Raw genomic sequence first — 21,667 nt, forward strand, 5'->3', positions numbered from 1 at the left:
GCTTCATGGCAGATATTTTAAAAAATCGTCTTTAGAGAGTTTTCTTCTGGTGATTAGTATAGTTTGCAGCATGGAAGGGTAAGATACTAGATATCTAAAGTCGTATTGTAGTGGAACAAGCACTGCTTCTGATATTGGACGAGTTGCATCCCTGCCTCATCTATAGAAGAAGAAGAAGAATTTTAAGAATGTGTATTACCTAATTATGATATAAATTATTGAACAACCAAAATATTTAATAATAATTTACATAGTAATTATATAATACACATTCTTAAAAGCATTGTGAAATTACCCAAGGCAGTGCAGTGGATAGGAGGCAGGAAAACCTGAGTTCAAATGTAGATTCAGACACTAACCCAACCCCCTCCCCCTCCAGGAGACTAACCGTATTGGCACCCTACTCAGTGTGGCCGCCCACTCAGCACTGGGTCATCACGACTCAGAAAAAGAGAGGCAGGAAGGAGGGGAAGAAGGGCGGAGAGAGTGACAGAGCTTATCGGGTTGTTTTTGTTTCTTTTCTAAGTAACGAAGTTTCCCTGGCTTCCTTCAAGACTCAGCTCAAATCTCACTTCTCCGAAAGGCCTTTCCGTGTTGAGATTATCTTCCTGTCACATCCTATGTTCTAATTTGTTTATTTTTTTAAAGATATTTACATGTTGTCTGTCTCATTCCAATGGAGGCCTCTTGGGGTCAATTTATTTTTCCCCCTTTCTTTGATTCCGCAATTGCTTAGCATAGCTCCTGGCACGTAGTAAGTGCTTAATGTTTGTTGATTGATTGTTGAACGACTTCCCAGAAAGCACCAGAAGAAACCCTGGCAGCTTTTGGGGAAAGGAGCCTTTACAGAGAAGGGTTTGGAAAAGGCTAGCTCCTACCAGGGGGCTGTTTTGTGTTTACTACTCCCAGGAGGGCACTAAATGCAATGGAGGGGGAAGTTCCCCACGGCTCATAGAAAGGAAAACTTTGCAGGGTCATAAGGCGTTCTTTTCCCAGAGGTTTCTCGGTCTCTCACACAGCTCATTCCCCTCCGTACAACATGGCGTCGACCTGCTGAAGACACAGTCCGTACAGTGACGTAGCTCCGCGGGAGTCGTTGCTTCCCCGCCCTAGGGCCCGTAGCCGACTCCCAGAATGCTTCGCGGCGCCGAGGCCATTGGTCAGCGCGAGCGGAAGTGCACCGGCGTCCGCGAGGTGAAGGGTGAAAGTTGTGAAGAAGGTGAAGCCGCGTCGGGGCTGCAGGTTCTGCGGAGAGAAGAGCCCTCGGGGCCGGGCCTGACAGGCCTCCGGTGAGAGCGGGGAGGAAGGAGGCGGAGACGTTTCGGGCCCTGGGGGCGGGGGCTTTTTGGTTGCTAGGAGCTCGGACTCCGGGGTCGGCGATTGGGGGGCCGAGCCCGAGCCCTCGGGGGGAGGGGAGTAGAACGGAGCCGTTGTGGGCAGCCGGGCGCGGGGCCCTGCGAGGCGAGGCCGGAGGCGGGGCTCGTCACGGGGCCTTTCGCGGCTAGTGCTAGGAGCTGGGGCGGGGGGGAGCCGGGCGTCATCAGACCAAAATCCCCATGGGGGGCCTGGCTTCCCTCTGGGAACACTACGCTCCCCCTCCCCCAAATGAACACTATCTAGATCCCTCTCTCCCACTACTCTCTCTCTGCCTCCCTATCTCTCTCGTGTCTCTGCGTGTGTGAATGTCTTTCTCTGCCCCCCCACCTCTCCTCACCTCTCTCTCTCTCCCCTTCCCTCTTCTGTGACCTCATGCAAGGTCCTTCCCCTCTCCGGACCTGTTTCCTCCTCTGGAAAAATGAGGGTGTTTGACTAGATCATCCTTACAGTTCCCTTTGTGGTCCTCTGACTGTGTTAGGTGGCAGTGTCATTGTGCAGAAATGGGAAGGGGCTGGGTATCCCAGCCCGTTCAGTTCTCCTGACTATCTTTTGACCATTCTCTGCTACTTAGTACTTATGTCTTGTTCCTCTACTAGAAAATTCTGTGAAGGGAGAATTCTGGTCTTATTCTTCTACGAGAAAGTTCTATGAGGGGAGAGATCAAGTTATAGCCAAATTTTTCCTTTTCTTTCATTGTTTTGCACACTGTAGATGGTTAATAAATAGTGGGTAAGTGATCCCATCAATTAGCATTTCCAACAAAGGTTTAGTGAGGAAGAGGTAAAAGGTGAATTACTGTTTATAAGCAGTCTTGGTAATATATTTGACCTGGAAAGTGGTCTTCATTTAAAATTATCTGCATTCCTTCCTCGGCTTAAATGTTTGATCGCTTTACTCCTACTTTTCAATGCATATGAAACAGTATTGTTATGCACAACTTTTTGAATGTGTATAAGAAAACAGTACTGTATACATAAAATGGGCAAATAGTATCCTTTTTGTATACAGCACTGGCCAACTTAAATAATTTTTTTTGTCTCCCAAAGTTCTTATCCTTAACCTCCCATGGAAGTCAACATGGGGGAGAAAGCAGAAGATTCTGGGCCTCCGGAGGACTTGTTCAATGGTTTAAAGATTACTGATCCCCAGAAATCAGAGTGTGCTAGCCCCCTGGTGTCTAGTGTAAAAGATGAGTATATTCACAGCAAAGTACCAAAGGATGTTCAGGACCAGGGAGAAGATGAGTGCTTTCATGACTGTAATGACTCATTTGAAGACAAGGAGGATGCGAGAGTGGAAGAGCCAACAGACAAACTGGGTGATGATGTGAATCCCTCAGAACTAGAGGAAGAATACTTACTGAGACTGGAAAAAGATATGCCAGATGAGGAGAAACAGGTAAACATCTTCACCTCCGTTATGGAAAAAAGTCACCTTCATTGAAGGTACATCTCTTCAAATTAACCAATTAAAGATGTTTGGAAATGACTAGTAGAGTATTACTATGTAGCACTTCATTAGTATCTTCCTCTTTTCTGTATTGTCATAAATACTGCAGTGATAGACTAGAAGTGTGTAACATTGCAGCAATTGAACGGCATTGTCTAATCGAGTCTTAAATGTTTTCCTTTCTGTTTACTATCCTCAACAGCAAAAACATAAAAAGGCAATTTTGAGAAAATAGGAAAAACATTCTTGTTCTTTAAAATGGATTCCAGAGTCCTGTAAAGTTAAGGTTTCTTCTTTTGGTTTCATGAGGTTTTTGGTAGGTTGTATTTTTTTGTTTTAGCTTCATCATTAAAGTGAACATTTACATAGGACTTTAAAGGTTGTAAAGTACTTTACATAATCTCTATTAGTCACTAAGGATAAAAATACAATAGATGAAAATAATTTCTTATAAAGAGCTTTTGGTCTAATGAAAGAGACAAGACATATATAACTGTGTGTCATCTCCATTTACATTACTAAATATTGTACATAACAGCTTTATGTACACATGGATGCAAAGGTTCATCAAGTGACAACACAGCAGATAGACCTTTGTATGCTGCTTTACCAATGGGCAAGCCACCTCTTTTAGAGATAAGGAAGTGTGGATGTTCTCTGAGTCCTTTGACCTCAAGTGAGACTTTTCCATGTGGCCATCCATCTGATGTTCCTACTTTTCTGCCAAGAGATTATTGAAGTTCTCAACTTAGGTCATTAATAGTTGACAACTGGTCACATTAGGTTAGAAGTGGACTTCAACATAAGTCAACGAGCATTTATTAAGCATCCACTGTGTGCCAAGCACTGTATTAAGTGTTGGAAAGCATTTGAAGAAAAAAAATATACAAAAAAAAATGCCATTAAGGTCTATAGAGTGTCTCTTTTATAGTTACATCAGAAAGCTGGGTGGGAAGCAGAGAGTGGAGAGTAGAATGTTTCTTAATATCTTCTGGAGGTCAGTTTTCTTTATTAAATTTATTGGTTTCAAATTATGACTATTGTCTTGCAAAAAAGAATGAGAGAATGTTGCCTTAGTGAAAATACCTCTGAAAATGAAATCATTAGGCACTTAATGATTTGATAATCTTAGAGAAATTATTTCCAGAAATGCATAAGATTTTTTTAGTTTAGCATTTATTTCACTAGTGCTATTTCTTAATTATTCAATTGTAAAAATCAGTACAGGACTTCCCTGCCCTTCTGCCTGGGTCTTTGCTAGGGTGAAGGCCTGACAGATCTGACAGCTTTTGAGAATGTTTTCAGTGTTTCTGTTAAGATGACAAAGCTTTTCTGCAAGGACTTCCAAGGTTAGTGCACCATGGTGTATCTACCCATCCAAGGTTTTCAGTCTTGTGTATCCTGCAACTGAGTTTTATTAGTTCTTTCAGGTTCAGATGAATTAATTGATGCTAAGCAAACTTATCATAAAGCCAGACTGCCAATTTGTTCATATATAATGGGTATGATGGCTAGCACTGGGGTGTTCTTATCTGTGTGTGTGTGTGTGTGTGTGTGTGTGTGCAAATTCAGAAAACCAAATTACATAATAGTTCAGAAGCTTGCTTGGTGAACATTGAATCAAAGCAAAAGAATTTTCCTTAAGAACTGTTCTAAAGATTACCCTTCAGCATTTTAAATATGGGTCTAACTCTGGCAGATATTTATACTCTCTCTTTTTTCTAGAGTCTATATTTCTTCCATCCTATATTTCTGCTTGATTTAAATATCTTTGCAACATCAGCATACTTGGGGGGAAATGAATTGTTTTCATTGGGCTTTTCTCTGGTTGCCTCTGGAAAGGCCTATAATTTCATCTATTATGCCTCTATGGAATTCCTGTTAATATCACAAAAGATATTTTCTTTCTCATTTTTCATTTTCCCTAGATTTTAACATGTCTTATTTTTAAACCTGCCTGCATTCATTGACAGCTTGCTATATTTATTAGTATTTGGTCTAAATGAACACTGGACAAATGCCACAGGGGTATTGTCAAGCTGAGTCTGAACTAGAGAATATATCACCTCTTCATCTGGGTTTAATTAACTGGGTTTTCATTCTAAAGAAAAATTTGTGGCAGAACTTCATTTTAATACTTTCCAAGATTTTGTCATTGTGCATGCTCCTTCTGTCAGCCCAGATAACCAGGCCATGCTTTAGCAGATGGCCTTCAGGATGTTATTGTGGTAAAAAAAAAAAATCATCATTATCACTTGATAGCAAACTTTCTGAATTTAGGGATTCTGCTCCCCAGTGATAGGCATATTGTTGCTTAACCTGTGCTCAATAATCTTGCCTGGTGTAGGAACCTCTAGAGTTTGTATTGTGCTTCTGGCAAAGCCCTAGGACTTTAAAAGGGAGTCTTAATTTTGTTAAAGCCATTTCTAAGAAATTGAAATTCAGCATTAGCAGGCAATAAGTACTCATCAAGGTAGAGATAATCAGATGGATCAATTTTCCACAGGAGGATAGACAAGGATTAGTGATAAATCAGTTTTAACCATAAAGTAATTTAAAAAAAGATCTCCAAAAGTCTCCATTAACAATAGATCTCCCTAGAATTGCTGGTAATTTACACTCTAAGGAAGCATTTCAAGAAGACCTTTGAAAGTTATTTATGAAACAGACTGCATCTCTTTGTGTAAATGTTTGTAAGAGAAATGATCTCTGATTTCAAAGACAGTAATTTTGGCAAAGCCACTGTTTACCTTTTTTATGAGACTGCTTAAAAACGTGTGAATCTCCCCTTCTAGTCTTAGGACAGTTTGAAGGACTGATTTCTCCAGTACTTTCAGTGTTTTCTGAGTGTTTTGCCATTGTAATCTTCACAGCACTCTTAAGATGTTGTGTTCAGCAACTCAGAAACTAGAAGGTTAGGTGTTGGGCTCAAAAGACATGAGTTCTAGTCCCAAGTGCTCTGACCTTCACGGGCCTTGTAAACCTGCCTCCTTTTTTGTATTATATTGGGGTAATATACTTAATAATTTACTTTATAGAAAAATGCTTCATAGCATCATAGATTTAGACCTGGAAGAGTCCCCTTTAGAATACAACCCCTTCATTGTACAGATAAGGAAACTGAGACCCAGAGAGTTGAAATGACCATTCCAAGGTCACACAGGTAGTAAGGCAGAGGCTGGATTTGAATCCAAGTTTCTGGTTGCAAATCAAATATTTCTGCTATACCATAATGGTTGATGTTGTCATAATAACAGTTATTGTGGGTATCTTGGTAAATCTGTGTCACTCTTACCTCTTGCCTGAGTTTCTATTGTGAACTCTGCCTTTTTGGTATTCCAATGTTAAAATCAGACAGATTTGTTTTATAGCAATTGCTTCTCTAAACTGTAGGTGGTAGCAGATAGCTGTTGACAGACTTAAGATTTGGAAATAAACCTATCTGCCTTAAGTCCTTGAATTTATTCTCTTTATTTCTTTCCTTTAACTACTATAGTTGTTTCTACAAAGAGCAAAAAAAGCCAAAAACCCTTGTGTTTAGAATAAGTGATTGCTGCTTAATGACACTTCAAAGGATATGACTTCCCTATATGTCCTAACCACTTGTGTTACATAGATTGCCTCAGACCATAGGGATAAATATCCTCCAGGCAATCCCTCACATTGCCTGGGATCTCATTGAAAGGAAGGAATGCTTCTCTGATAGATGTTTGTTTTAATTAATAACTAAGGAAAAAGGTGTTCTATCTAAAATTTTGTCTTAAACGTCCTATATTTGATCTGTCAACTATTTCCTCAAAATGTAGAAGTAACTATATATTGCTCTTTTGTACTTAATTTTAAAAAAAATCTTTTAAGGGTTTCCGGTATGGATAATGGCGTCTAACATAGTCAACAAATACAGTTGGAGTTTAGTTGAATGTCTATGTAGATAACCATCATGGTATTAACAAAAGATGTGAGAGTTTGCTTTTTATAAGGTTTATACCCGGCTTCATTGTCTTTTGCCAAATGTTGCATTCTTAAGGGAAAAGGCATTTTTGTAGCTACGTATGCAGTGGATAGAGTGTTGGACATGGAATTAGGACAGACACATAGCTATGTGACCGTGGGCAAGTCACTTAAACAACTTCTCAGCCTCAGTTTCCTCATCTGCAGAATGGGGATAATAATAGCATTTACCTCATAGTGTTGTTATGAAGATCAAATGAGGTAATATATGTAGAACATTTTGCAAATCTTAAAGCAAAACTGCTAAGCCTCAACCTTGGATCACTCCCATCATTTGCTGCCTTTGTGCTGTTGAACAAAGGTGGAGAAAATCATGCTAATTGTTCTGATTTGGTCCACTACGAATTTCTGTTACACAACCTCAACTGAGCCATCACTGCTGGCTAAGCATTCTTATCATATTTGCCTTATCAGCTCACTATCCCACTGTCCACAGTGGCTCTTCCGAACTTTTTCATCCCTCTAACTTCCCATGGAAAAAAATGAGGCCATTCACTGTGAATTCTTCTGTCCTCTTCCTCATCTCACAATACTAATGCTTCTTTTCCCACTCTTCTCATTCATCCCTGGCTCACATGAAGTGGTCTTACTCCTTACCAAACTAATCCCTCTGCTTGATCAAGCAATGCCATTCCATCCTCTTTGCTAAAACAGATTGTCCCCTCTTTTACCCCCATCTGTCACTTATTTTCAGTCTTTTCCTGCCTCAACCTGAAAAAAAAAACTTCACCTGATCCTTCCATCCCAGCTTACTGTTGTCCTGTAGCTTTTCTACCTTTTGTAACCATCTACGGTAGGTGCCTGTGCCTTCACTTCTCTCCTCTTATTTTCTTCTTAACCCCATACAATCTAGCTTCTGACCTTAATTCCCCTGAAAGTGCCCTCTCCAGAGTTACTAATAATCTTAGTTGCCAAATTAGTGACCTATTCTCAGTCCTCATTCTCCTTGACTTCTTTGACACTGTTGATCATACTCTCCTTCTTGGTGCTGTCTCTAGATTTTTAAGACACCACTCTTCTCTTCTCCCTCTGCACTACTTCACTACACTCATCAGCTCCCAGGGATTTAGTTACCATCTCTATGCTGATGATTCTCAAATATACCTTCAGACACTTGACACTTACTTAGCTTTGTGACCCTGGGCAAGTCACTTAACCCCTGTTGCCTCACTAAAAAAAAAAAAAAGCGAAATCAAATCCTCAGACATTTAACAGTTGTGTAACCTTGGCCATGACATCTGCCTCAGCTTCCTCATCTGTTAAGTGGAAATGATAATAATAGCACTGATCTCCCAGGTTGTTGTAAGGATAAAATGAACTAATATTTATAAAGCACATTTCAAACCTTGAAAGTGTTATATAAATACCAGCTATTACTAGCATCTTCACTTTCAAGGAATATCTTACTAGTATTTTATTGAATGTTATACTTGTTAGATTTGTTTCTAAAACATGTATGAACAGACTTTTTGTTGAGTCATTTTTAAATACACTAGAGGGCTTTTACTATATAGAGGAATTCAAGAGTATTGTGAATTATTTTATGAAGTGATACAGTTTATATTTTAATATCCAAATTTTCATATACAGTAGCAGGTTTGCTTAAAGTAGGGTATACCATTAAGTAATCCATTATCTTATAGAGGCAGCTGGGTGGCATAGTGCGTAATCAACCAATACATTTATTAAATGCCCTACTATGTTGTAGGCCTCACAATCTAATAAGGAAGACAACATGAAAATGTATACGATACCAAACTACGTATAGGATAAATAGAAGATAATTAACAGAAAGAGGCACTAGAATTAAGAGAAGTTGGGGGAGCCTTCTAGTAAAAGATAGGATTTTAATTGAGCCTTAAAGGAAGCCAGAGAAGTCAGTAGGTAGAGTAGAGGAGGGAGAATGTTTTAGGTATGGGAGACAGCCAGAGAAAATGCCCAGAGCAGAAAGATGGAGAGTCTTGTTTGTGGAAGAACCGGGAGACCAGTGTCACTGGATTGAAGAATATGTGTCAGAAAGACAGATGGAAGAAGACTGGAGGGCATGGGGTGGGGAGGGGGAGCAGAGTGAGGGAACACTAAGTTATGCAGGGTTTTGGATGCCAACTAGAGTATTTTGTATTTGATCTTGGAAGGGATCAGGAACTACTGCAGTTTATTGAGGGGCCGGGGTGACCCGGTAAGACCTGCAGTTTAGGAAAATCACTTTAGTGACTGAGTGGAGGATGGATTGGAATGGGGAGAGACTTGAGCTAGGCAGACCTATGAGCAGGCTATTGTAATACTCTAGGTGTGAGGTGATGAGGGTCTCTACTAGAGTGATGCCAATGTTAGAGCAGAGAAGGGGGCATATTCCAGAGATGTTGCAAAGGTGAAATGGACAGACCTTGAGGACAGGCAGGGCAGTTGGGAGATAGTGAGATGACTTAGAGTGACCCCTAAGTTGCAAATCTGAGGGACTGGGAAGATGTTGTCCCCTGTAGTAGCCAAGGAAGGTAGGAGGAGGGAGGGTTTAGGGAGAAAAGAGAATGAGTTCAGTTTTAGAATGTTGAATTTAAGATGTCTGCTAGTCATCCACTTTGACATGTCTGAAGGCAGCTGGAGATACAAGATTAGAGGTCAGCAGAGAGGATGGAGCAGGATAAGGTATATTTGAGAATCATCAGCATAGACACGGTGATTAAATCCCTGGTTGCTGATGAGATCACCAAGTAAAGTAGTGTAAAGGGAGAAGAGAAGAGAACCTATGGGACACTTTTGGTTAGAGGGCAAAAGAAAAAGAGGAGAGGTCAGACAAGAAGGAGAACCAGGAGAGAATGGTATTTGGAAAACCTAGAGAGCATCAAGGAAGTAAGAGTGATCAGCAGTGTCAAAAGCTGCATGGAAGTCAAGGAGAATAAGGGTTGAGAAAAGGCCATTAATTTGACAACAGAGATCATCAGTAACTTTGTAGAGAGCACTTTCAGTGGAATGATAACGTCAGAAGTCAGATAGAACATTGGACCTGGAGTCAGCAAGACCCAAGTTCAAATCCTGGCTCAGACAAGTTACCTAGCTATGTGACCCTGGATAATTATTTAACTTCTCTTTGCCTTAGTTTCTTAGTTTGTAAAATGGAAATAATAGCCCCCACCTCCCAGGGTTGTCTTGAGGATAAACTAAGATAATATTTGTAAAGTGCTTTACAAACCTTAAAAACACTGTATAAATGCCAGCTTTTATTATTCTGTTATGGAAAGACAGCATAGAAGACTAGTCTTGGAATCAAGAATACCTGAGTTCAAGTACTGCCACTGATACATATTAGCTATATGACCATGGGCAAGTCACTTAAATTCTCAGTGTCCCAGGCAGCTCTTAGTGAAGAGTTTCCTATACTGATGAAATAACAGGTGTGGGAGGGTATGATGTTATATCAAGCAGACTTTTAAAACCAGATTTAAAAATTTACATGTATTAACCACTTATAACTTTGAAAAGCTTTTATTCTGCAGAAAGGTGAGATGTTTTTTTCTTTTCCTACCCTTTTGAACATAATGTCTTTTCAGATTCTTCAGTAATTTAAGGATCTGTGATTTTATCGGCTAGCTGCTACCTCCACCAAGAAAGATTGCAGCCCATCCATCCTCTGCAACTTAGTACATAATTTTTGACAGTGTTCATGGATCAGAAATCTGTCATCCTGCAGGTAGTCTCTTGATGTGCCTTTCCCAACTCAAATAAGAAGATAGCGACTGAAGGACATAACTCAATCTTCCTAGCTTGATAGGACCTAATAGAGCTTTCACAGCTCCACATCAAAATAAAGCTTCAGAATAGCACTGACCTTGGAATCTATCAAAGTCAATTCCTGGCTCTGCTTCCTACTACCGTTGCCATCTTGAACAAGTTTCTCTGAGCTTTAGTTTCCCCTTCTATAAAGTAAAGGTGTTAAACTAGAAAAGTGGTGTCAAGGGGCAGCTAGGTGGTGCAGTGGATAGAGCACTAGCCCTGAAGTCAGGAGGATCTGAGTTCAAATGTGACCTCAGACACATGATACTCACTAGCTGTGTGACCTTGGGTGTCACACATGCAGCCGATGGGCCATGTGTGGCCCAACACTTCCTTGTGTAGCCCAAATGAGATTAAAATGTAATAACAGTATAAATAAAAATGCAATAAAACAACTAACCATTATGTGGCCTGCAGCAATCCTTATGTACAGATTAATGTGGCTTCTCATTTCCATTTGAGTTTGAAACCACTGAACTCTAAAAGATCTAAAATCCCTTCCAGCTGTAATCCTGTATTCCTGTTTTAATGGCATCTCAAATCTTAGAGCAAAGCCATGCACTCAAGAGAAACCTCTTTGGAAGTTGAGAATGTTTCACCCTCTGTAGCATGGTGAAATACAGCTATGCAGGGCTTCCCTTATGTTAGGGGTTCTATTTAGGGACTGGATGAAGCCATTTATTTTGCTAAAGACACGTATTTAAAATGATGAGTCCTTTCAAATGTGATGATCCAGGGTGACTCTTAAACATCTTGCCTGAAGACCAGTCATTTTCTGCTGTTCATTTAGAAGCAATACTTTTGTCAACATACTTCAGGAAAAGAGAGGCTTAATTCTGCAACTCTGATTTGTTTGGACCTTAATGGTAAATAAAAGCAGGGAACTTATTTCAGAACATCCACTTTTAACTTGAATTGCCAGTTTTTGTAGTGTTGTATCATTCACACAAACAGTTGTCCAAAAGGCTCTCTAGTACAATACAACCAAAATGTTACTTTAACAGAAGGATAATCAGTCTTATAAGTGGTGATGAGAAAGTTACAGATTAAAAAACTGAAGGTTTGAGACAGTAAGGAGAAACAAAAAATGTAGTTTCTTAGATGATTGTTTCGAACAAATGTAATTATTTTTAAAAGCTTTGTTTTGTAATTTTTTTTAATCAGCACAAAGTCTCCTATGTCAGTTTCCTTTTTTTTTTCACTTTCCCCTTTAGAAAATCAGTACCTGAAAATTAAGAATGAATACTGAATCCTTCAGCTTCACTAAGGTTCTTAATTTTCACATCTCTTGGCAGATGGTGTTCTTTCCAATGTTAGCTAGGGCAGAGGTGGTCTTAAAAAAATACTTGCAGTTCAACAAAACAGGAATCTGATATGTAACTCAGACACTTGAAAATAGTTTCATGTGAGTAGCAATTTAAGCAAACTGAAACCCACAGTTGGAGCATTATAATTGTATTTTTTTTATGTGGGACACATAAATAGAGCTCAAAACTTAAAAATTCAATTATATGGCTTCAATACTCTCTGTGGAACTGTCCTTAATCATTAGTATTATAGGATTGGGAAGGTATCTTAGAAATCATCTAATTCAGTGCCCTCCTTTTGCAAATGAGGAAACTAAAGCCCAGGGAAGACACTTAGCCAAGATGGAGCTGAGATCAGAACCTGGGGCCTCTGACTCATGAAAATATGAGAATAATCGCTAATATTTGTATAGAACCCGTTACGTACTAGGCACAATTATCCCATTTGATCCTCACAACAAACCTTGGGCAGTAGGTGCTATTATTCCCATTTTATAGACAAGGAAACTAAGGCAGAAAGTGATTAATTAGCTTGCCTAGTGTCACAACCAGGAAGTATCTGAGACTAGGTCTGACTCTAGACCCGGTACTCTTCCATTGCACCTCCTAGCTTTCCTGACAAGAAATTATTTCTTTTAGGACTGTAAAGCATCATCATAAACCAGTTGTTATACTCTAGAGGGTATTCTGTGGTATTCATTCCTCCCTTTTCTCTTGTATATGTATTATTCAAATCCAAACCTGGGATGAAGACAAAACTCACTTGAGCCTTTCACAACAAAATAGTGGTTCCATGAACATCGTCCAGTGTAGTCGCTCATTTTAAGATGGCAAACTGAGTCACAAACTAAAGGTGTATGTAGCTCAGTAATTTTTTGTGTTATATCAGTCCTTTGCTACCTCAGTAGATCCATGATTTCATTTATGTGAGCATTCTTTCAACTATATAAAGTGAAACCTGGCCATGCCTTTTCATGCAGTTTTTGTCCGTGATCTTCTGTGAATCTTTCCTAGAGTATCCAACACACCAGAGGTCTTCCTCTGGATCGTGCTGTGTTTTGTAGGTAGCAGTGCAGTATCCAGGGCAGTATTTCTGTTTTGTTTTGTTTTATTACATAAAGGGTCTGTAATCTTTTCAGATCGTGCATGTCCTTGATCATGCTTTTTATACCGCTTCTTAAATGCCAGTCATGCTTGCTAATGTGCTGTGTGTAGTCTGGAGTCCTTTGGATCACCTGCAGTTTCAGTTCTTGTAAGAATATGACGTTCTTGGTCTGCAGCCATAGAGCATCACTAGGAAAATATTGGTAATAAAAAGTGGGCCCAGGGAGCAACTTGGTGCCATTGAAAGCACTGTCTAATTTCCTAAACGTGGTCAGTATAGGCTTTGGATAGGCCCACCAAACTGTGTGCTATAATCTAGGCAATAGTATTTTTTCATGTTTTATTTTTCCTTCAGTGTACAGTGGTAGGTGACTCTCTTTTGTATTTGAAGTTCAAATTTTCTGTTGAGCTCTGGTCTTTCATCAGGAAGGTTTGGAAGTCCCCTGTTTTGTTGAATGTCCATTTTCTCCCCTGAAAGATTATGCCCAGTTTTGCTGGGTGGTTGGTGCTTGATTGTAATCCAAGCTCCCTTGCTTTATGGAATATCATATTCCATACCCTCTGATCTTTTAATGTAGAAGCTGCAAGGTCCTGCGTAATCCTCACTGGTTCCATGGTATTTAAATTGTTTCTTTCTGGCAGCTTGCAGTATTTTCTCTTTGATCTGGCAGTTTTGGAGTTTGGCTATATTCCTTGGTGTTTTCAATTTGGGATCTCTTTCAGGAGGCGATCAGGTAGATTTTTCGATGACTGTTTTACCCTCTGGTTCTAGGACCTTAGGACAGTTTTCTTTGATGATTTCCTGAAGAATGTTATCTAGGCTCTTTTTTTCATCCTAGTTTTCAGGTAGACCAATAATTTTTAAATTGTCTCTCCTAGATTTTCCAAGTCAGTTGTTTTACCAGTGAGGTATTTTACGTTTTCTTCTATTTTTTCAGTCTTTTGTTTCTGTTTGACTGATTCTTGTTCTGTCATAGCATCATTAGCTTCCATTTGCCCCATTCTGACTTTTAGCGGATTGTTTCCTTATATTGGATTTTGTACCTCCTTCTCCATTTGGCCCATTTTACTTTTTAAGAAGTTCTTCTCTTCAGTGAATTTTTGTACCTACTTTTCCATTTGGCCAATTCTATTTTTTAAGGACTTGTTTTCTATAGTTAATTTTTGCTATTGACTCACTCTTGCATACCTCTCATTTCTTTCCCCAATTTTTCTTCTACTCTCTTATTTGACTTTTAAAATCCTTCTTGAGCTCTTCCAAGAAGGCTTTTTGGGCTTGAGACCAGTTCATATTTTCCTTTTGAGGTTTTAGATGTGGGAATATTGTCCTCTTCTGGATTTGTGCTTGATCTTCCCTGTCCTCATAATAAGAATCTGTTGTCCTTGTCCATTTCTGCTTTTTGCTCATGATGTTTGCCTATTTCCTGACTTTAAAAAAAAAAAAGTTGAGCTCTCCTGCTGGAGCACAGGAGGCACCTGCTCAGCCGGGCCTTGCACTTGAATGTTTGGCTCCTGCTTACCCAAGCCTTGCACAGGGATGTTTTGGTGCTGGAGGATGTCTGTCAGCCTGTAGCTTTGCCTCCTGGACTTGTGCTGAGGCACTGGTGATTTGGCTGCTGGAGAATGCTGTCTCCCGTGGTAGTTTTCTGAACTGTTATCTACCGGTCCCCTGCATGTACTGAGTCCTGGTGTTGGCATTTGCCTGCTCTACCATCCTGGGACTCAGGATCCCTCCCTGGTATATTGAGGTGGGACTTGCCGCTGGCTTGTTGGGACACCTCCTGTCCTGTACTGCTCCTCCCTCCCCCAGAACAAGAGAGGACTTTCCTGTTAATCCCCCAAGCTTCCTGGGCTATGAGACTGCTGCGCCCCATTTTTTCCTGGATTGATATTTTCTGGGCTTTCAGAGGTCAAGGTCAATAAGGGAGGGTGAGAGTGACTTACTTCTTACTCCGCCATCTTGAATCTTGGAAGGGAAACTCCAAGTGACTCTCTTTTGAACATCCATGGATCTCACTGAAGATGTCCTACAGTATTAATGCATTCAAGAAATGGTCATCAGAAAAATTGAGTATCTATGAATGCAAAAACTGTAACCCCTCCCACCATCCATTTTGTATCAAGCATTTATGAAGCTGCTGCTCTATCTCCAACATTGGACTTGATGCTGAAAGATATGAAAGAAATGTAAAAATGTCTCTGACCTTCAGCAGTGTACAGTCTAGTTGGGGACGTAAGTGAAAGTATACACAAAATTAGAATAAAATTTAGGATATTATACATGTACATTCAAGTGACAGTGCTAATAGAAATTCTAAGAGGTAATGAAAAGAAAAGTAAGGATATTCCAAAGGTTTGGGAACTGCACTAGTAAAGTCTTAGAAATTAGCATATTGTGTCATAGAGGATTAGTTGAGGAAAATAGTGGGAGATAAGGTTGGTTAGGTAGAATAGAGATAGATTATGAAGAATCTCAATTCAAGGCAAGGAGTTAACAATATGGTTGCCATTGGTTAAATTACATTCCATTCTTAGGACCAAAATCAGTAGATTCTAACCTTAGGCCTATGTAGTCCAACTACCTCGCTTTACAGATGAAGAAATTGAATCCCACAGAGGAAATTATTTGCCCAGGATCACATAGGAAGTAAATGGTAAAGCCAGGATTCAAATCCATGTCCTCTGACTCCAAATCATATGACTTTTTTTGAGGGCCTTTTCTGTTTGGAATTTGTCCTAAGCAACTTCTAGTGAAATTTATCTGCAGTGTGTTTTACTATTTCCCTTCCCTAAGTTTTTAGTAGTGAGTTGAGCACTGAATTCCTTGAGTGCTGAGGTAAGAGTCCAGTATAATCTATTCCATCCCTTACTGAAATAGAATAAGAGAGCAGATGTGTCCTTGTGAGCCTTTCTGGAATTCTTTAAAAGGCGTTGTGAAGGAGTGTGAGGGGCTTCCTTGCCGTAATTAGAAGCTTTTCATTTTTAGAGTAAAAAGAATATATCCTGAGAAGCAGCGCCTCTGACTGCCATCATCTCGCACCGCTACCTAAAGGTTCTTTGTAAGCAGCGTAACATGATAACTACTATACAGCTGTAAGACTGCCTCACAGCCTCTTGAATCTGTATTTGGAAGAACTTCCAATAACATAGTATGTTTGTGGTGTAGTACTGTACAGAGAACATACTGGCAACGAAACGAACCCCTGTCTTTTTGTAAGGATAAAGCAGATCTCTTAGCACAGCTAGGATGGTGGAGTTCTATTTTTTGCTGTTACCAAGGAGATGTTCTGCTCGATATTGACAATTGCATTAATCCTCAATTTACACAATGTGTGCAGAGGGCAGCAGTTCCTTTTCTAATGTTTGCTGCTTAATTGTGTGCTGCATTGTAATTTTTTCGACCTTTGCTTTGTGCTCTGGGTGAAAAATGTATGCTGGCCAAAACATGAAATTGGCCTCAGGAGTCTGTTTGGAAGCCCACTATGGATTAAACTTTTTATCCCTAGTATTCTCTTTCATCTCTCCAGGGTTGTGTTATACACAAGACCTTCTAGAGTAGAGAAGTGCTTTTGGAGTCTCTGAAACTGCATTGTCAAAAGCTGACAGGCATGGATATGTGCTGATTTTGCATTTACCAGCAGTGGTGTTAAGATGTTCATGGTTGAAAGCGCTTGCGTGCTGAGCATGTGCCATCTTTGCTGTGGAGTTGAGTGTAATGATTTTTTTTTTTGCCTGTCTGAAATTCAGTTAGAGTAAGAAGAGAAACTAAGGGAAAAAAGAGATTTTATTTATCTTGATTCCTTCACAGTCTTTTTCTCTGTCTCTTTAGAACATCTTAATGAAAGAAATTAATTGTTGTTGTTGTTTAGTTACATCTGACTCTTCATGCCCATGGACTATAGCACAGCAGGCCCTTCTGTCCTCCACCAAGGTGCTGGACACCTTCCAGCCTGAGGGGCTCATCTTTTCCCAGTGTCGTCTCTTTTAGCATTTTAATGGTGTCCATGAGTTTTTCTTGGCAAAGGTACTGGAGTAGTTTGCCATTCCCTTCTCCAGTGGATCACCTCTTGTCAGAATTCTCCACTGTGACATGGCCGTTTTGGGCAACCCTGCACAGCGTAGCTCATGGTTTCATTGATCTAAGCAAGCCCCTTTGCCAGATAAGGCTGTGATCCAGGAGGGGAAGAAATTAATTAACACTATCTAATTTGTATACAAAGATTATGCTGATTTAAATTATTCCACTGCCTTAAAATGATCAATAAATATTTAAGCACCTGCTGGGTGCCAGGGATTATAAGTACTGGGCAAAGAAAGGCAAAAGATAATTCCCCTGTCCTCAAGGAGTTTGCAGTCTAATGGGGAAGACAACATTCAGACAGCTATATGCTAACAAATCATGTAGAGGATAAATAGGAAATAATCAACAGAGAGGAGGCACCAGAAAATCAGGCATTCTCACCATCATTTGCCTTTACAAATCTCATGACCAAGAATGTAGCACTTGTGCTGTAATGATCTGTATGTCTTTTCCCTACCAAAACATAAAGTTACTCTTTAGAAATGTCATATGTAAAAAGAGAAAACTACAAAATTGGCAACTGAGCAGTCTTGGCTGGAAGAAGGAAGAGAAAGTAGTGAGGGAACAGAGTGAGTAAGTAAGGGGCAAGTGAGGAAGTGTTTGCTTTTCGTACAGCTTCGGTAATAAATGCCAGAAACAATATTGAAGGTTGACCACATTTAGTACTACTGTTGTCACTTTTCCAGCTTAGGGTGATTAGGTTGATGTGGGATAATGTATAGGTCATTTTAGCCGCTTTATTTTAGTAGTGTAAACCTTAACATTTTCACCAATTAAGAATTTGATACCTTTTGGGGGTAGTAGGTGGTACAGTAGATAGAGCACCGGCCCTGGAGTCAGGAGGACCTGTGTTCAAATCCTGCTCAGGCACTTGACAGCTGTGTGCCCTGAGGCAAGTCACTTAACCCCATTGCCTAGCTGCTGCCACCACCACCCCCCAAAAAAAGAGAGAGAATTCAATACCTTTTGAAAGTAGTGGCCATTTTGAGTTATCCCAGAGTGTAGCTTTTCTTTATTATAATTGATCTCTCACAAAAAGAGTGGCATATTGGATCCAGGTCAGTCAGAATTCTGCTTTGGTAATGTCATCAGGGCAGCATTTTGTAAGAGGTTGGTAGCTTCTCAGAGTTCAGGACATATAATTCTCCCTGATTCACCTAACACAGTGCCCAACATTTATTGTCTAAGCAGCTAATAAATGTTTGTTGATTGATTTATTGATTTTTTTTTGCACCTTCCATGCAAAAGTCTAAGCACCCTTCATCTTCCGCATATGTGTCTCTGAAAGTAGAGCAAGAACACTGACCAGCTATCAGGAGAATTACTTTTCAGTCATGGGACACTGACCTGCTTTGTCACTCCATTTAGACCCTGCAAGATAAAGCCTCTCGTGTTTTTTAGAAAAGAAGAGAGGAGAGCACCAGACTAAAGGAGGAAGGGAATGAACAGTTTAAGAAAGGAGGTAAGTTAAAAAATAAAATGTTTTAGAACTGATGATGGTGGTCTTCCTAAACCTTTATTTTTTGTCAAAACTGTGAAGAAATAATGCAACAAAAGAAGATTTTGCGGCCTCTGCTAGAGCTACATTCTCTGCTATTTAAGTTTTGCTTCCCTATACCTTGGATTTTTGTTTACTTAACTAAGTCATAGGCAACATTCTTAGCTGATACAGGTCATCTTCCACATGAGTCTTTTTGGCAGAAATCTCATTTTCTTTTCCTGTGATTTATTATCTTTCAGTCCAAAAATTAAAGGAAAAAACCCTCTTGTTACCTTGGAAAACCCTAACCTTTAAGGTTTGACTGAAGCTCCTGTTTAAGTTTTCCTTGCATCTGTCTCTAGGCATGAGCCTAATGAATCCTTTCCATGATGCTTTAATGAGATAAATGTTCCACACATCTACTCTCATAGCCTATAGTGGCTTTTGGATTAATATGGTTTTACATAATTTTGAAGAGGCATTTACTTTTGTAAGAATACTCTGTCACATAATTTCAAAAGATATGTGTATGCTTTGAGCATTCTAGATATATTAGTCATTTTATTAGCTATTTTCACATGAAAAAGATATGAACTAACAAGAATTTAATGAGGGCCAGGCATGTGGTTAGTGCTGGGGTAACAGACAAAAGTGAAACAGTCCTGCTTGTCAGGATCTTATGGGTCTATCAAGGGAGACAACTTGTACATAGACCGACTGACCCAAAAGTGTTAGCGTAGTGTTAAGCTCTGATAGTTTTAAAAACTATTTTTAAAGGTACTAAAAGCATAATACTGCACTAAGACTTTTGGGACACCCTATATAAATGTATGCAGACTGTATGCAAAATGAATGCAAGGTAATTTTGGGACAGAGAGTATTAGCACTTGGGATAAGGAACGGATTTGTGGCTTTCTATAGAAGGCAGTTAATTTTTAAGAAAGCCTGGCATTCCAACAAGCAGAGGTAAAGAGGAAGAACATTCCAGGCATTGGGGGTTAGTCAGGGCAGAGGCACGGAGATGGGAGATTGAATGTCATGAGTGAGGGGCAGCAAATAGATCACTAGTACTGGACCATATGATATGTGGAGAAGATTCATGTGTAAGAGTAGGGAGGGAGCTGATTGTAAAGAACTTTAAATGCCAGACGAGAGAGTGTTTATTTCATCCTCGAGGTGATAGAGAACCCTGGAGTATCTTGGGAAAGGTTAGCATGGTCAGGCCTGCTATTTAGGAAAGCCACTTAGGGAGCTGTATGGAGAGTGGCTTTGAGTGGGGAGGGAAGAGGCTTGAGACAGGGATAACAAGCAGGAGGCTCTTACAATAACGCAAGTGAGAAGGACCCTGCATTAGCCTGTTGGCTTTATAAATAAGGGGATGTGTGTGAGAGATGTTGTGGAGACAGAAATGACAAGATTTGGCAACTGATTGTTGATTTGAGTGGAATGAGAGTGAAAAGTTAAGGATGGTGCTAAAAGTTGCAAACCTGAAATGCTAGAGAGATGGCAGCAGTCTAGAGAGTCCAGAAGTTCAGAAGAGGGCTGCGTTTGGGAAGAAAGAGGAGTTCCGTTTTGGACATGCAGGTTTAAAATGTCTAGTAGGCAGCAGGTGTTTTAAGACTGGAGCTTGAGAAATTAGGGCTGGATCTATGTATCTGGGAGTCTTCTGCTTAAATGTTTGCTTCAAACAGTTATTTAGTAACGTCAGCCCACTTTAAGAGTAGAGTATTTATTTTAGTTATTTTTGTTTTTACTGATGTACTTGATTATTGTAGGATGATCTCATTGAGAAATGTCCTCTTTCCTGTTGAGGAACTTCCTTTACCAATGCATTTTGGCACTTTCTCAGCTACTTATCATTTTAGAGAGTTGCCTAGGGGCACTATGAGGTTAAATGACTTCCCGAGGTTACCCAGCGGCAAGAGTGAGGTCAGGCTCTTTACACACTATGCCAACCTCTTTATGACTTCTAAAGGTCATGCATTTTAATCTAGTTAAATATTAGACCTAAGAGGGCATAAATAAGACATTTTAACACTGACACAAGTGGAACATTGTATGTATATGTAAAAATAATATAAAATTATCATATATAAAGTCATCACCCTCATGCAGGGTCCTCATCACTTCTCCCCTGGATTATTATAAGAGCCTCCTACTTGTTCTCCCTATCTTGAGTCTCTTCCCTCTCTACTAGAGTCCATTCTCCACACAGTCCTCTAAGTAATCTTCCTAAATAGTAGCCTGACCAAGTCAGCCTGCCCCAGTAAACTCCAGTGCTTCTCTACTACCTCTGAGATTAAATAGGCACCCATTAGAGAGAGAGAGAGAGAGAGAGAGAGTGTGTGTGTGTGTGTGTGTGCCTGCATGTATATAGTATACATATATACATATCTATCTTGTATATTAGGTATGTGTTGGGCTTAAAAACATGTTTGTCTCTGAGCAGTCTGTGGTAGCCTTTCAGTTTTTTTTAAAATAAGTTTTTGTTTGTGTTTTGTTTTTACATTACCTAGATTTTCCTCCCATTTTTCTCCCTCTCCATGAGAGCTATTTTTATGACAAAGAATTTTTTAAAAAGATAAAATTCACCAAAGCCAATCAATACATCAGAAAATTCTGACATCGTATACAGTGCTGCACACCTGTGGACCCTCCCCTTCTCTGCCAAGCAGTGGGAGCAGTGTCTTCTCCTCTGGTTTCTGAAACCAGGCTTTTGTCTATTTTTGATTGATGCTGGTGTGCTTTTTTTCCTGTTTACACTGTTGTAGTCATTGGTCGTGTTTTGTGACTGTTTACTTTGATTTGCATGTAGATCTTTCCATGCTTCTCCATATTTATCACATTTATCATTTCTCACGACACAGTAATACACCATTGTATTCGTATACCACAATTTTTTTAGCTATTCCCCAATCAACAGACATCTACTTTGTATTTAGTTCTTTGCTACTACAAAAAGTGTTGGTATAAATGTTTTGATGTATGTGGAGACTTTATTTTTGTCATTGATCTCTTTGGGGTATATTTCTTGTCAGTGGACTCTCTGGATTTAGAGGTATAGACATCTAATTCCAAATTCCTTTC

General features: G+C 39.7%; 1 protein-coding gene across 1 annotated transcript in view; it reads left to right on the forward strand.

Moving 5' to 3' along the window:
• Positions 1–1,168: 1,168 nt before the first annotated feature.
• TTC1 (tetratricopeptide repeat domain 1) overlaps positions 1,169–21,667 on the forward strand; it is a 49,717-nt gene continuing 29,218 nt past the window's right edge. Inside the window, exons 1-3 of the mRNA XM_078150538.1 lie at positions 1,169–1,289; positions 2,424–2,775; positions 18,502–18,562. Coding sequence (XP_078006664.1) covers positions 2,443–2,775; positions 18,502–18,562 — 394 coding nt within the window. The 5' untranslated portion in view covers positions 1,169–1,289; positions 2,424–2,442. The remainder of the gene's footprint in view (positions 1,290–2,423; positions 2,776–18,501; positions 18,563–21,667) is intronic.

This window comes from Phascolarctos cinereus, unplaced genomic scaffold (assembly GCF_003287225.1).
Source record: "Phascolarctos cinereus isolate Bilbo 61053 unplaced genomic scaffold, phaCin_HiC Scaffold_2;HRSCAF=192, whole genome shotgun sequence".
In the NCBI taxonomy this organism is placed as follows: domain Eukaryota; kingdom Metazoa; phylum Chordata; class Mammalia; order Diprotodontia; family Phascolarctidae; genus Phascolarctos; species Phascolarctos cinereus.